Source organism: Ptiloglossa arizonensis, chromosome 7, assembly GCF_051014685.1.
Source record: "Ptiloglossa arizonensis isolate GNS036 chromosome 7, iyPtiAriz1_principal, whole genome shotgun sequence".
NCBI classification, from domain to species: Eukaryota; Metazoa; Arthropoda; class Insecta; order Hymenoptera; family Colletidae; genus Ptiloglossa; species Ptiloglossa arizonensis.
Genome location: NC_135054.1, coordinates 16,806,491 through 16,823,360, shown reverse-complemented (window position 1 = coordinate 16,823,360; position 16,870 = coordinate 16,806,491). Strand labels below are relative to the sequence as shown.

Below are 16,870 nucleotides of genomic sequence, written 5' to 3'. Positions count from 1 at the left end.
ATGGGGCAAAATTACGGAGCAATTTGTTTTTACGGAAAAAAAAATTTTTTTAACCTGTATCGCGTTTCGACTATTGAAAAAAATAAAATTTGTTTTAACCGTGCGGATATATACCACGGGCTCGAGAAGAATGTCGCTGAGGTCTATTATTTCTTTTCGTGCGTGCAGAAAGTCAGCAGCTCCGACACCGACCAAGACGCCCGTCCGAAGAAGGGAGGTTCCTGAAGAATTAATGGACCCCGGCGGCATTCTTCTCGGCCGCCAACAGTACATATACACGTGTGGGTACTGTGAACACGATTGCGTCTAAACAGCTGAATGCATTTCGGTCCAATTTTATATTTACGTTTCGTATATTTATTTTAACCCCTGATTCATTTCTGAGCGAAATCGGTCCGTAAATAACGACGTTAACTTTTCGTTGCTTTTCGATTTTTCAAAGCTAAAAGCGATTAAGAATATTTCTAAAACCGATCGAAAACGATAACGAAAAGAATATATTTAAACTTATCCTGTTTGGTCACTCTTTATCGTGCTATAATTTATCTTTGTCGTTAAGTTCTCTCGAAAAGGGCTAATCGGTTCGTTGAACCGATCAATATACAAAGAAAATCCCATCCAAAGAAGAAAAATAATATACAACTTCGTGCACCGTAAATCAAGAAGGTCAATTTCGATTTATAATTCTCGTCGAGAACAAAATAGCCGGTGTATTGCTCTACGGAGACCGAATAAATTATTACGTACTTAACATAAATCGAACGATACTTCGCTATATAAACTATTCGTACGTAAAATTAAAAATTCCACCTATTTCGATGCAATATTACACTTCGTAAATGAAAAAAAGTATGCCGTCGCCCTCCCTCACTCCCTCTCTCTCTCTCTCTCGCGAAAAAAAGTTTCATTTCGCGCGTTCTTGTTTAATATTACCTTTAATATCAACGGGGAAACGAACTCTAAAATAATGCCTCCGATATTCCACGAGTATCCCATTTAGCCTTCCGTTTCAAATGTATCGCGTTTGTTGGTGTTTGCTGAATTTAATTGTCCCGGCTTTGGAAACCAGAACGTTAAACGTAGGATTTTTCGTTTGAGAAAGGGTAGAAACAAATACGAAGGATCCGACATGGGCCGGAAACACGCGCGCGAATGAATAATTTAGCAGATATTGAAAAGTTCCGGACGCTACGTAACTGTGGCGACCGAGGCAAAGAGGTAACTACCGTAGTCTCGGAATATTTGCGTTCCGTGTATTTTATTGAAAAGTTCACCCGGTCCACTCTTTACATTCCGCTACATTTTTAACCGTATCGTTTTGTTGATACGGTAACGTTCCTGGTCCGCGACTCAGCGCGCGAATAGTGTCGCTGCAGCGGGCGTTTCGTCGACACCAGCTATCGCGGAGGCAATATTTAAATGATAAGAGACGTAGGTAGGGGAACGACAGTGCGCAATAATGATCGGGAAATACGACGTCTGTACGCGTTAAACACGAATACGCTCGAGGCTAACGCATGCCCCGGCGACGCCTAGACTACCGATCATCCTGCAGTAGAATCACCGTTCGAGGATCAACCGTCGTTAAATTCTGCAGGATGAGTCGGCAGAGGTGGTTTACCCTCCACCTACCGGCTTCAATTGAAACAACGATGCACCGAGTCAATTTACGATTTGTTAAACGGTTTTCCGTTTCGCGCGGCGTCCTACGAACCACCGCGTTTGCCTTTTACTTTTATCGACGAATCGATCTTCGCTCCGGAACACTGCTTTACGGACTTTTTCCGAAGACGCTCTTACTTGAACGGGAGGAGAATTTTTGCGCCTCTGCAGACCAAGATTCGTAGGCATATTTGTGTACAAAATCCAAAATTTTGGTCGATCGATTTCTGTAATTCTCTGAAACTAAAATTGAGAAACGTGGGTATTTTCTATACGAGATAAATAACGAAATAAATATGAAATTGTGAACGTAGATGACTTGCATTCGAGTATTGTAACGTGGAGGTCCAGGTAACGATAGTATTCGTTCGTTCTTTGCAAAGTTGTGCGTGTACATTATGTTCAGGACTCGATGAATTATTCTCAATAAATTTTTCAGGCCACAAGTTTAATACTGCATTAAATGTATACTTCTACGAACTCAGATAGGACATTCACAGGATCTTTCACAGGACACGTCACCAATATTACATCTGCTCCACTTAAAACTTTCCGTTTCATTGTTAGAGCTTCGAGACATTCTAAGGATATTAGTACAATTCGGTTACTCTATTCGTCACTTATATGGCCTTGTGCAGAAACTGTAGAACTATATGGTCTCTAATATCGAAAACACTCGTGCAATGTTACAGAAGGTATACAGTATAAATTTCTGTATCGTGCAGCCCTTAAATTAGATCAAGTGTCTATATTTGATCGTTATTTGTCACATTCAGTATAAATTAAATCTATGACTTTGAAAATATACATCTCGTGTTGCTCTACTGTTTGTATACAAAGTTTCGAACAGATTGATCGTATGTCCAGAAATCTTGCTACATTTCAAATCGAACACCTCTCTCGTTTCCAGAAATAATTATATTTTTCTTTGCTGTGCGAACCAATCGCAAACTTAACGATCAATTTAATCGTATCGATACGATTATCACCGACGCGAACATTTACGATAAATCGCTCGATTTCTTTTAATTTTCACGCTACTTTTAAACGTAGTCTCTCTCGTGTGTTACCTACCCACGTATCTCCTTTGTATTTCTTTTTATTTGGATAGCAATGGGTTCGTGCCGGTAAATAAATAAATACACATTAAAGTTGGCGTCCTCGCGCCATTCTATTATCAAAAATTCTGCGAATGTCACATACCTCAGCTTTTAAATCGGGTTACCCTACAGATACGGTACGAGTTTCATCGCGATCGTTGCAGCCGTTTTCCCGTCCCGTGGTCGCAAACAGACAGATACAACAACGTTTTATCCATATGGATAGCACACACCGTTTCTATGTAAATAAAGCGTTAAAGGAAAATAAATAAAAGGTACAAACCGAAAGATATAACTTATTGGATTTTGTAAATTTACGTGGTTGGGAAAGTCGTCGGCTAAAACGTTGAAGCGCTCGTATCTTGATAACCATTGATAATCGAATCTCTACAGGGATAGGAGAAATGTATGGAAGCAACAGCATCGGCAAGTGTGTATAAATCGAATAAAATATCGAGGCACGGATTAACAAACAATGCGGGAAGAAATAAACGCGAGCGTACAAATTTATGGCAAATCTTTTCTTTTGTTTCAAACTCTCCCGTTTTTATTCTCGATTCATTTTTTACGAAATTACCTTCCCTACTTGTAATGAATAATTAGTGATCAGTATTGGGCGTAAAATGAAAAGTTTACAAAATAAATTGGCATTTTATTCAGGTTATCCTGGTCGACTCGTTTATGAGCAAACCTTGCCTCGGACATTTTAAAGTTTCGGTGTTAAACGTAAAAAATTGAAAAGTTTCACGAATTCGCAACTCTACGAACGTAATATTATTACTCGAGATTAACAATTAAACGTCGAAATAATAATCTAACGTGTACGTTTTTCCAAAAGTTTTTTCTCTTTTTCGAAATAGAAAATTCTTCGCTCACGGCTCGGGAAACTCCAAATATAGAACGTAATGAAAACGTTCGATTAGAAAAGAGATTTATTATTTTTCTACGCGAATCGACAATCTACATCGTTATCGTCGTCAAAATGTTTGCCCTTCTTTCACTATTCTTGTTTTCATCAAACAATGTTATTCCCGGTCGGTGTTTTTTCCTTTCAGGTGAACCAATTTAAATTTGCACAATACAATCGAAGACATCTAACGAATCCTTCATAAACATTGAACTCTGTCTCGCTTTCGCGCGTAAATAATTGCACCTTTTCATTTTGATCTCGTTAACGAGCAACGCGCACAAACAAAGTGGTCGTACGTAAAACAAAGAAACAACCCCTTTCTATCGATCGATCGATCGATCGATCGACCGAGCTCGCGTTCAATAGATCGTTCGCTACTGTTTAACCGTTTCGCGGCTAGGTATCCTCGACACGGTACTTAACCGAAAATTAAATTTTCAAATCGGGAAACTAAAATCGTTCTGCGGTCCAACTACTTTGCCTGCGGATGGAACTCAATTTTACGCGTGATTTGCTTCAGATTTTTCGTTGGATAGATAGAGGGGGGAGAGAGAGATAGAAGAAGCGAGAGAGAAGAGAGGGGTCAAAGAGGAGGGAGAAGAGAAAGGTGAGAGTGGGATAGAGATATGGTGAGAGAGAAGAGAGACACAGAGAGGAACAGAGGGGGAGAGAGAGAGATAGAGGAATAGGGAAATTGAAGAGATACAAAGCGGGAGAGGAGAAGAGAGAGAGAGTGGGAGAGATAGTGATACGGGGAGAGAGGGGAGAGATAGAGAGAGAGATAGAGGGGAAAAGTGAAGAGATACAGAGAGGGAGAGAGTGGGAGAGATCGAGGGGGAGGGAGAGAGGAGAGGGACAGAGATGGGAGGGGAGAGTAGGATCAGAGTAGGAGAGAGAGAGGGGGAGAGAGAGATAGTGGGGTCTGTAGGTAGGTATACCGACAGTTCTTTGACGTTCGACTGCCTCTGAATGCAGGCAATGGAGTGGGCACGGCCAGTAATCTAAATTTCTCATGCCGCGGACGTGCAGCACGACGGCAAACGCTGGGGTCTTCATGAGCCTGGCAAAGAGGCGCCAACAGAAGGCGGAAGGAGAGGCAGGAGAAAGAGTGGAAGAGCCACTGTTTGGATTTTGCTACGGGTCGAGCTTACGATGTGGGTTCAGCGCAGTAACGTGGATTGGGTTTACGATAAGGACGTGATATTTTTCCTCCCGTCGCAAATTAATAACTTTTATGCATTTCGATTCCGGCTGCTGCCGTTTGTTTAATCTGATCTCGAAATTCCGAGAAGGGCTTTCACAAGGAGACCCCTATTGTTTTCCTTTTTTGCGATGGGGATTAATTTATAAACGTTTCTCTTTTTTATTTCTCTTTCGCGCGCGAACTCCAAACGTTTTCCGTTTCGTTTTGAAATGTACACGATGTCGAACCGTTGCACGAAACGTTGGATACTGTTTGGAATACACTTGTACGTGTTTTCTTTTTTTTTTTTTATGTAGTCTTCTATGTCTTTTATGTAGAACTTCAATTTTTGAGACTCGCGTTGTATCAAATTCATGCGAACGAATCTCCGATCAATTATTACTTCTATCAAGGGCTAAACGGATTTTGTTAAATTAAGATATACGTTTGTTCCACGGGAGCGTTTTAATTAGCGGAAAATTTAATTATAAATGTTTCTTCGAGATTTTAACGGTTATTTCCGTATTACAATATTTAAAATAATTTGAGAACCGGACGAACATGTATGTATGTAACAATAGTTACGGAGGTTAAACTTTCAAGAATGTTTCAACTTTGAATCAGTCAAATACTTGAACATGTTGGAATTCCTGGACACAGGGTTGGACCTGTGCTTGAGCTTATCGTAACTATTGGGCTCGGAACCTGTCAGGCATGTGAATTAGCGTCAGAATTCATCGTACTTCGAATTACTATGAAACATCTCAGAATCTTATGGAACTTGCAGAATTTGCCCAACACGTCGAACTTCGTTGCTATTATTCGATAAAATTTTGCTTCGGATATTACCGAAGCGAATTCTATCCACGCGATCGAAACGTCTAATTGAACCAAATGTTTGCTCAATAGAAATAATTACTCTCACTCGATTTCCGCTTGCTACTGCAACCCTTGTAAAAATGTCGCGCGTCCACTCGCGAGGCAAGACACGCGTGCATAGACTGGCGGCAGTTGTGACAACATTTGGCACACCGATTCAACTGCAGGCTGACATTCTCTGTACCAAAGGAGAATTGCAGGAAGCTTAATACGCAGGTCGAGAAGAAACCACGCGTTCTCAAGGGGTCTTACATGCTCACGACTGTAATAAAAATTCAGTCGTGTCGGCCATCACGCGACCGACACGCACCGCGTATCTTTATGGTGGCCCATAAAGCCGCGTAATTGTGAAATATTGCCAGGCACGGCAATGCTTTCGCGATAAAAAAAAAAGAAAAAGAAACAGAGAAAGAGAACGAGAGCGAGAGAGGGAACGGAATCGAGAGGGCGAGAGAGGAGGAAAAAAGAGCACGAAGTAAACGAAGGCGCGCGTACCCTTTTTTCTTCTTCTTCTTTCTTCCTCCTCGAAGAAATTTCACTATCCGACGCAGTGCAAAGAGCTCGAATAAATCAAACCGCATTACGCGCTGGATAATGGAAGAAACTCGAGGGGAACAAGGAGGATGCCCTGAAACAGGGAGCGGACGGCCAGGAACGCGACGAAAGGAACAAATACGGCAAGATGGAGGTGGAAAGGGTGCGCACGATGTAACAACCATGACGGAGAAAGCGCGAGTCGGTGGTCGTTTGCTCGAGTTCCCCTTTAACGACCCATTCGAGCGTATACAACCTGGTCAATTACAATCGGGCCGAGGAAACTACGAGGATAAATTGACTGATGAATGTCATCGTTTATCGCGACCGAGACCGTTGGAGAATTTGCGTATTCTACGAAAAGTCCCGAGGAGGGTGATCCACGGCTCAACGACTTGGACACGACGACTATGGGGGAATATCGTAGAAGAAGCTCTTCTACAACCAAGAATTCTCTTCTTCGACCAGAGATCCCGGTGAGTTCAGATTGCTCTTCGATTCCTTCGAATTCCATAAATTAATTTCTTTACCTTTCGTATTCTAGGAACAGTCACGAGAAGAATGTTCTACAGCTCGACGACTTAGACACGATGACTATGGAGGACTATTGTAGAAAGAACTCTTCTACAACCAGAGATCCTGATGAGTTCAGATTGCTCTTCGATCCCTTTGAATTCTACAAATTAATTTTTGTTTTAATGGTAACACGTGTTGGTGATGTTAAGGTATTATTCAGAGCTAGAGAGAAGAGGAATGCGGGGGTGCAGAGGCAAGAGGAATCCCTCGCTAGCTCCACCTGTCTCTAGCACAAAACTAATTGTAAGTACTAATAGATGTGACCATTTTGGCTAATAGTGACCTCAGCAGAAATTGTGTGTCAGTAGAGATGGACCAAAGCACTGCAACCAATCGTACACGAATTCCTCTTCAACTCTGAATGGTATGCCGTGAAATATCAACCACCTAGCGTAAACAATTCTCGAGATAGTAAGTGTTTATGACCGAATGCAACCAATTCTTTGAGTAAATAATTTAATTGTACATACGTAAGTGAGTAGGTGATCAACATTTTAGATGACACCCGATAACTATACAACTTTGACGAATCTCATCGTTCGATCTCATCCTTACTAGCTACACTACGTTCAAGCCACTCCTTCGGAGACCTTTCCTAAGTTGTTACGCTATGCACAGAGTTCGTAGGTAATTATTAACCCATTTTTAAACGATTAACTTCAAATTTCGTGCTTGTTGGTCTACCGACAGACAAATTTAAAATTTGCTTTACAACTTGAGAGAGTTACCAATTTCTGGATATCGATCGACCTACTGTAAACGTATCGTACAATGCTAACACACGCACAGCACGAGATAATGTACACTGTAACGTAAGCTCAGATAATAAAAAGTAGACTGTAAATTTTTCATGCTAAGTGGAAATGGTATGTAGAATTTAGAATCGTAATTTAATCAGCTTGTTGGGAACTACAATAAATCTTGAAACTTTTGCCTTTCGAGCAGCCAACCCACTCGATTCGTTAGTTTTTCGAAAGCACTTCCTTAAATCGGGTTCAACGATAACTCGTAAATTCTTCGTGTTTTCGCGATCACATGCCAAATTCCGGAACAGGAGCTTTGAAATTCTGGGGATGAGGTTGTAAGCGGTCATGTGATTCATCGGCCAGATAGGATTCGATCGTAAAAACAGCGCGGAATAAGAATTCGTGTGAATTTTTACCGGGGTGAGAGACAGTAAGGTGAAAAGAGACATTATTGGACGGAGAAAAGACGATCGAGGAGAGAGTTGTAGAAGGAATGCTCAATGAGGATGCTCCAGGGTCTGGGACGTGCTACCATTATGTATACGGATTTCTCAGGGCTAGTCTGGATTAGAAACTTTAGCCTTAGAAAAGACCATGGCCGTGAGGAAAGCACCAGCTGAGAAAACAGATTTACGAGCTGGCTCTTGATTTCGTGCATCAACTGAATTCGAAGTTGGTGGAAAATTTCATGGGGGAATTAAGAATTACGTTTTCTTTACAGTTTACGCCTTGTCGGTTATGTGTTCGCGTTTAATGCAAATTCAATGGAAACTCGAATAATAAATTGAATTCAACGAGATCAATTTGTTTCATTTTTAGATAACCGTTGAATTATTTTCTTGGAACAAATAATACGTAAAACGTTAGTTCGTAGAAGCATGTTATCAACTCGAACGACATTAATGTTTCAATCTCTGGGTTCGGGTTTCGATGTACATTGGTTGTAATTATTCACAAAGAATAGAGATTACGGTTGGGACAGATGAAAAGGTTAGATTAAGTTAATTATGTATAAGAACAAGGAATTAAAGGTTAATTCGCATATTAAATAAAGAATCGAGGAAGAAATGGTCGAATTGAAGTCAAAGGTAAAATATGGAATATAAATTACTAATTGGAAGAGATCGTATCAACTGCATAAAACACCAATGGTATTATTCCCTGTCGAATACGTAATCGTTGTCACGAGTAATAAGAAACGAAGAAAATCTTAAGATAAGGAAAATAAACGAACAAAATATTTTTTTTCTTTGGAAATAACAATTTTATGTAAAAACAACTGGAATATAATTACTCCTATACGTGTATTCTTCAACGCGTAATCACGGCATAGCAAAATTATAATTCGACTACAAAACGAAATAAGCTTCTCGTAATTGGATGACCACCCCTTTAGACCACGCGCGAGAAAATCGCAAACTGGTAAAACGCTCTGCCATTTCTATGTTATTACTAACAAAAAAAACTGTTCTGAATTTATCGACGCTAATTTCGATAATACCTGGTATAATCGCAGAGCAGGTAAAATTAAGTGAAACGTATTTTCTTTGGTCACAGTAACTCGAATATAAGGGATGAAACTAATCTCTATTAATCCGATGCTATCTTTGAAAGAGCTGTTCAATAAAGTGTGAATTTAAACGCAATGTATTTCCATAATTATTCACTGAAAAACCTAGTGAGGAATATCTACGAATTATCTAACGCTATTATCAAGCCACTAGTAGTTCTCCATCTACGTTGATTGTAGGTTGAATAGTGTAATCTACGTGTGTGTTATACGTGCGTTATAGATAAGACCGATTAAGCTGTTCGTTCTATCATCTTTGTTCCGTCCACGGCTAGGGTTCTTCTAGAATGTATTTCAAGATAGAAATCGCTCGATGTGAATTACACACATTCGTAGACCCGTTTCGTGCAACGTATATTTAACTTCAACCTCAAATGAATTGTTCTGATAAATTTATGTTGCTTTTTCGACAAACAATTAAATTGTATCTACCAGTGCATTTTTTAAAGCAATTATAAAGAGTAAAACATTGGGTCTGGACAATCTTCGAGAGAAGTTCCTCGTTTGAATCGACAGTAATAAACATTTTATTGGCAATTATTCGAAACGAAGAAAGTGTTACGGGAAAGAAAATAAAACGAGAATAAATACTTTGTACGAACGAAGAAGTCGATTATAATGAAAATACGACGTGGAAAAGAATATCGAGACTTGCATTAAAAGGAAGTAAATTTCAAAAGCCGGTAGTAAGAATATTTATTCAAAATTTTAGCGTTCACTTGCACGTTACGATAGTTGAGATCGATTGAAAGTTAAATGCACGTATACTGGGCCAATATACCCTGACGAGATTAAATCTGATCGTCTGTTTAGTAATCCAACTACCAGTCGATACGGTAAGACGAATTGATAATGATTCGTTTGCGTGGCCGTCACTAGGGCTTCCACGAATCCACATGTTGGTTTACACTCGTGGTCAGAGTTACAGGAATCACAGGTGCAAGCTTGTAGAATTCTGCAGAGCGTGACGTAGACATCTCTGTGGTTAACCGAGTTAAGCCGCTCTTACGTCGGTCTAGAATCATTGAACAACAATCTACGGCTTATCGATTAAACTGTGTGCTACTCTGATACGTGTCTTTTGTTTCGTGCCATTTCTACGTGAATTGTGTTCATTGATCCGTGAATTTGTGTTGAATAGCAACACTTTGAATTGATCAATTTCTATTCACTCCTGTCTATACAGACGAATTTAATCATTAAATTTAGCTAAAAATCGAGCATTGTATCACGTATGGGATTATTTCGTAAGTTTTTGCCTAACGTATCCAGAGATGCCTTAAAAATAGTAATGATCCAGAAGTGAAATTTATCTAGGTGTGTTTCGTATAAATTAATTTATTTTCAAAAAAAAAACCGTCCAATTTTAATTTCAGTATGTCCGACTAGTTAGAGATTTTGACTTTCAAGAAGTTGTATCAACTTGAAAGTGAATACTGCCATAAATTTCGTCTATACTCGATACAGTCTGTGTTGTATGTTCTCTTACATAAACTTTGAAAATCAATTATAAAACTAGACTGAACAAATTTAACCTTATCGTTCGTAACGTGAAATTTATACTCTAATCTAGCATTGGAAAAAAAATATTGATCAAGTATTTTTTCATATTTTTGCGAACGTTTCTATTTCATATTCATTTAGGATTCGACAGTTCCGTAGTCCCGGTCGTCATCGACGAAATAATTAAAAATCAATTTGTCGTTTATTTCCATTAATATCTTTTAAATACCGTCTCGGTTCTACACGGTTACACGTTATCGCGATGGAGAAGAATTCCAAAAGAATCGATTCCTCTGTTAAAATTGTACATAATCGATCAAGTTGTTGCCTCCAGACCTCTGCCATTATAATCCGATTCTTATTTGAAAATTCTAGATGGATCACACCCCTTATATTCCACCACACGCCCGGTAAAGTCTTTTTCGGACCGGGATCTGATCTTGGACGCGATATAGGTTTTTCAGCTCGCGTTATCCACAGTCGTTTGCGGTTAGGATCGTTGTGCGGAACCCATTTTTCATCAGTGGTAACAATCCGGTCAAGAAATGGGTGCTTCGACGGTCTCACGATGAAGCAGAAATGTTCATGGGCTGGATACAGTTCGCTACTGACAGCTCATGCGGAACTCATTTCCCAGCTCTCGATGCTTTTCCAATCTTTACTAAGTATTGCACACTACTACTGCGAAGTGCTATAAAGAATTCTCTTGGGTTCTCAGTATGGGAGAAATTCTTTCCGTGGTAATGGATTAATACGATTTATATCGATAATTGTTTCTTCGGTTCGGAAAAAAATTGAATTGCACCGTTCGTATTAAGTAGTAATGTTATCGGTCGTTAATTTATCGATCAATGGTGAAGTAATCTTTTCAAAATTTCCGATCGTTAAATCTGAATTCCATCTAGAAGCCATTGTCTCTAGATTTGCGTATACCGATATTATTTATCAATTTTGAAACAATATTGCCGTTTCGTACAGATGTTAAATTTTATTACGAATATTTACTTCCAATTTTAGCGGTCACTCTCGTGTCGGGATATTTAAAAAAATGTACAAACGAAACATACGTGCACGAATCGCTACCCATGAAGAGATAACTACGATTCTATAGTATTTCTCGCTTTCGAGTTACAAAATCGAGATACTCGATGTGGTAACATGTTTGGCGTTATCTACGTGACAATATCAATATCATTACCCGACGAGACTATTGAATGTATTTACAATTTAATTGAGTTGACCAATTATCATAATCTTTATCAATGTAATCACGTCAATAACAAGCATGGAGGCTTAACGTGCTTACGCTTCGTTAATGGTGATTATTTCGATAATTATTATTCAGCTTTAATCACCGAACATACATTTTCTGATCTAAATGAACACGTCTGTCATAATACAGCCGGATATAATTTTAAAGTAGCTCAACGTAACTCGACGTGTAATTGTTTCAATTTTATTATATTATATTGTACTTGGTTGTACTATAACAAGTTCGTGCAATACAATACCTAATTGTTTCAACTTTATTATATATATCACTCCAGTTCTTTTCACACAATACATTCATGCCGCACCAACGATTCAACTTGTTACGAGGGTCCAATTCAATTTATTTTGTCCTTTTCAATTGAAAAAAACCCAACTTCTAATTTTTTATATTACTGCACGTTCATCGACTACATTTCGACCTACGAAATATACAAGATTCAGAAGTAGCGTTATCAAACTTTCCTTAAATACAGAAACACGCGACTAATTTATTTTGCGAGCGTTTAACTCTTAAAAAATATTTCCATTCGCGTTTTTTCATCGACGTGTTCGATCGGCCAATGTACTTCTACAATTTGCAAGATTCGCGTGCCAAACAAGACTAGTCTTCTTGCGTATTATCATTTCGATACCCAATATTTCGTTAAATTTATAACACATATTAACTTATAGTTATCGAGAAAATAGATCCAGATCATCGGAGTAAATTATCCGAGTTACTCGATCAAAAATCTCCACCTGTCCTGTCACTGACTCTATTGACCGCGGACCGTGTACATCAATGCAACATCTCAAGAACAGGGCCTGTGAATTTATTCATTTCGATCTACATTCGACGACTCACACGTGCGAGTAACTCGCTTAAGTATCTCTCGGAATCCCCCGCAAGTGTGATTCTACTTGTCTCTTCGAACACGATGCGCAATTACCAAGAACGTATCCCAAGGATACGTCTTAAGAGTCCTCGAAGATCGAACATCGAAAACACGTTGTTCGATACTTTGACTCTCGGTGTACAAAAGGCGAGCTTCTGGCCAACCGAGGCTCCCCGAATCAAATTTCAAGAACAATTCCCAAGCATACCACTCGTTGTCGGTCGAATTCCCATATACGGAAACGTCGGGAAAGGAATCCAGAGACCCGAAATACGAGTTCCCGCCGCGTATCCAACAGCTAGGTATATTTCTTCAAGATAAAATGCAGACATCTCGCCATATTTTCCACTGTCGAGTTTATTCGCAAAAGGTAAATATCTTTGCGTCGACGTTGATCGAACTACCTCGCCGCTAGCAAGAATGTGGCCCCCGACACGTCCCATTGTGAACTCTCATCGCGATTCAATTTTCATCGATAATCTCTCTTCGAATCCTCTTCGGTCCGAAGAGATAGAAGCGCGTTGGCTAGAATCAAAATGGAGGAAGAAAGAAAAAGAGAAAAAGAAAAAAGAAAAACGAAACAGAGAAAAACGAGCACATTGATGTTACGCGGTACTGTTGGCAGGTTCACCGTAAGAGAAAGTGAAGGGCGTGGATAGAGCCAAAGGGTAGGTACTGTTGGAAAAGGGAATAAAAGGCAACCGCCATAAAGCCATTGATAGAGGTCGTTCGAGTTGGTCGTTAATGGCATGGAAAAATAGCGAAAGCCGGCTAACTTTTCGCTACGGCTTGCCGGGAGTCGTAGCAGCTGCGACGCGAATACTCTGTGCACGTTGCAAATAGGCGTTACAACAGTGCACAGTTTTGTTCTCTGTGTATGTCTCTCTCTCTCTCTCTCTCTCTCTCTCTCTCTCTCTCTCTCTCTCTCTCTCTCTCTCTCTCTCTCTCTTACACACACACTCACTCACTCTCTTTCATTCTCTTTCTCTCGTCTTTGTCCCCACCTCTTTCCTCGATACGGACACCTTTCTCTCTGCGAAGTTGGCTAAACGTTCGAGCCAGTGATGGCATCAATTGCCCGGACAGTAAGAGTCCCGTTGCCTCTGATAGCGCCGAGAAAGATTGTGGCAGTAACGATCGCCCCGGAACTGTTAGAACGAACCAGTTGAAACCGAGATAGGTTAGAGAACTCGTGGCCACGGTTACTCGCGGAACAAACGCAAGAAACGTTGGAAAGCAATGGCTACGTCCACGGTTGTATGTACACTCTTAACTTTCTGCCGTGGTTTCGAATGAGACCCATTTCAGTCCATCACCTGGACAGAGTGTACATAGAAAGCCTCGAAGAATAGTACCCGGGAAGAGCGAGGAAAGGAGAATCAGTCGGGTCGACATCACGTCGAGGACCAACGGGGCCATGGGAACCCCGAGACTCGAGGGTGGCTTGGGGTTTTTTTTTTTTTTTTTTTTTTTTTTCGAGCTGGCCAGTCAGGGAATCCACAAACGTGCCCAACGTGTTCACGACACCGCGCTTGTGGCCGATAGATGGCGCGTAATCGATGAATAAATTTTCATCCTCCTTGAACGCTGTTCCACGGGAATCTCGTTCACGAAGAGGTTGACATTTGTATTTTTGGAATCTTCGTTTAACCCTTGGAACGATTCCCGCGGAGTTCGATTTTTCGGTCGTTCGAAATCGTTGAACTTAAATTTTTTCTCGGCTTCCAATCGTAGCATTCACGGAACGAAAATAACGACACGATGGAGGATACTATATACGGATCAACGATCATTTTTCGAATATCGAGGAAGAATTTATCATCGTAGGTTAAACATCGTCCAGACGAAGGTATCGGGGTAATAATTTACTTCCGAGATTAGAATGTCGAACGAGAAGGTTCGAAAATAAATCTAGACTCGTCCAAGGCATGGTTTGCCAGGTCAGCCTTTTGCGACGAATCCACCGGAAAAGCCTTTTTACTTTGGAAGTTTTTCGTTCGGTGTTCCGATCCTGGAATTAAGTTACGTCGATACGGATTTCGTTTTCGATCTTTCAAAGTACCAATAATGTCGTTTGGAACGAATATTGTTAAACGTTCGCTCGAGAAGAATATACGAGCAGAAGGATTAGAAAATTCACGAACGCATTGCGAAAGCAATTGGAGCTTTACGCAAGAGCGTAAAGAGAATGGAAAGTTGTGTCCGAAATACGCGCCAAAAGTGGTAAAATTGTTCCGAAATTGTTTCTGTGTCGCGTAATTTCGTGGGGATATTTGCAGCGATAGAACCGACTGCTAAATACAAAATTGCGTAAGACGCAACGTTTCAGCTGGAATATCGGGATTACATTGATCTCGATGCATTCGTTACTCCCGATGAAACGTGAACACGATCGATACTTGGAAGAATTTCCGTGAAACGCGTCCTTTTTTTTCTTTTTTATACACATTTTCATGCATTTTAGCACGGTGCACAATTCGATTTAAAAGTTAATCGAAGCTTAAAATTTAATTCCATCCCTACAGAGTTGCAGAAACATTCGGCGTTTGACTTATCAGAGTTCACTCTGAATCGGATGAAACGAAGTTGTTATTAAATTTCACGACTTCGCGGAACATGTTTTCCACGTTGCTATTAATCCTGTTTCGTCGAAATGTCTGAAAATAAAATATTTCTAAAGCAGTCGATCCACCGGCGGTGGATATATAGAGCTTTTTCGTGTTCTCTGCAACAACGAGAGATTATTTCGAACGCTGATTGTAAATAATTCGGCACGCGAGACACTTTGCGCACTGCAAACACTCGACGTAGAAATACCATAAGCAAGATGATGACACCGGGCGTACAATGCGCTCGTAGTGACAGATTATGCGAGACAAGCCCACGAGCGAAAAATATAGCGTTGCGGAGGGTGTCCCGCGACGAGAGCCAACGAGAGCCAACGAGAGAGTGATTCTATGTGAAAAAATAAATCGAATACGTAGAATTAAATTTATTTGCGCGGTGCTTCGTTCGAGAAAATCGATTTTGAAAATTTGTCGGGGTAAGTGCACTCTTCGCTGATAAATATCAAATTCCCTATCGTGAAATTGTATAGAGTTTATACAAAACGGTGTTTCTGGTCATAAATTGTTACCTCTAAACGTTTTGTACAAATGTAACGGGAATCTATAACCGAATCTGATTAGAATAAATTTAAACGCAGCGCGTGCGCTCTTTAAATAAATGTTCAGATCAATTTTCTCGAGAATAGAACCTCGAGAATTTATTCGATTCAAAAATCGGAAGAGTCGCTTCGAACTTTTTGGCCACGGTGTACATCCAAGTTGGAAACTAATTTAGGAAAAAAAAACAATATCATCCGATAAACAACCATGGTACAGAGAATGTTCAGTCTCCGAAGTCCATGAAAATATTATAAGATGGCGCGTTAAGTATGCATAACGCGAGCCTCGCCGGGGTGAATCTGCGCCCGTAATTTCCGCTAATAATAATTTATAAAGCGCAATCCCCGATGAAACGAAAGGTCGACGAATCCCTGAGATGGTAAACCTTGGCTCGGTTCCGTTATTTTTGCCGATTTCCGTGCCCAGATCTACAACCGTCTTTCTCGTACTTATCGCTTTAATTTTCACGTTTCACGCGCCGTTTATAGCCTAATCTGTATACAACATCGTGGTGTTCGTATCGCGGCATAGATTGCAGCTTCCCATAAATTAATATCGAACGAGCTACTTGAAATTAGGCTGCGATAGATATCGATGAAGCGTAGATAGTGTTGTCGTTGTACAGGGTAGATTATAACGAAACTGAATGCATTTCACAGCAACAATAACAACGAGGTATAATATCCTTGGTACGAGCACGTACAGGGTGGTTTGTTTCAAATGTATAGGAATTTCTAACGCCGGATATATGCACGTTTTCGTGCACGAGTGACTGCGACTGACCGAATGCATTCTCGCGTGTCTCGTTACGTTCTCCGCGTTAACATTTAAATTTTCTTATTCGTGCATTTTATACGATGGTGATGGATGCGTTGGTATATGATCGGTGCATT

At 40.2% G+C, this 16,870-nt stretch overlaps 2 protein-coding genes and 1 long non-coding RNA gene across 4 annotated transcripts in view; 2 read left to right on the top strand and 1 right to left on the bottom strand.

Annotated features, from left to right (window-relative positions):
- Positions 1 to 16,870, bottom strand: part of LOC143148989 (uncharacterized) — a 420,594-nt gene that overhangs the window by 129,869 nt on the left and 273,855 nt on the right. The gene's annotated exons all lie outside the window — the stretch shown is intronic.
- On the top strand, positions 6,037 to 6,955 carry LOC143149407 (uncharacterized). The gene is made up of 3 exons (XM_076316743.1): positions 6,037 to 6,744; positions 6,813 to 6,877; positions 6,921 to 6,955. Exons 1-3 carry the CDS (start codon positions 6,329 to 6,331, stop codon positions 6,953 to 6,955), a joined length of 516 nt encoding a protein of 171 aa, XP_076172858.1. The 5' UTR covers positions 6,037 to 6,328.
- LOC143149406 (uncharacterized) lies at positions 6,966 to 7,603 on the top strand. Its single transcript, XR_012992769.1, has 4 exons — positions 6,966 to 7,087; positions 7,153 to 7,208; positions 7,403 to 7,463; positions 7,535 to 7,603. It is a non-coding gene; the product is annotated as an uncharacterized LOC143149406 (long non-coding RNA).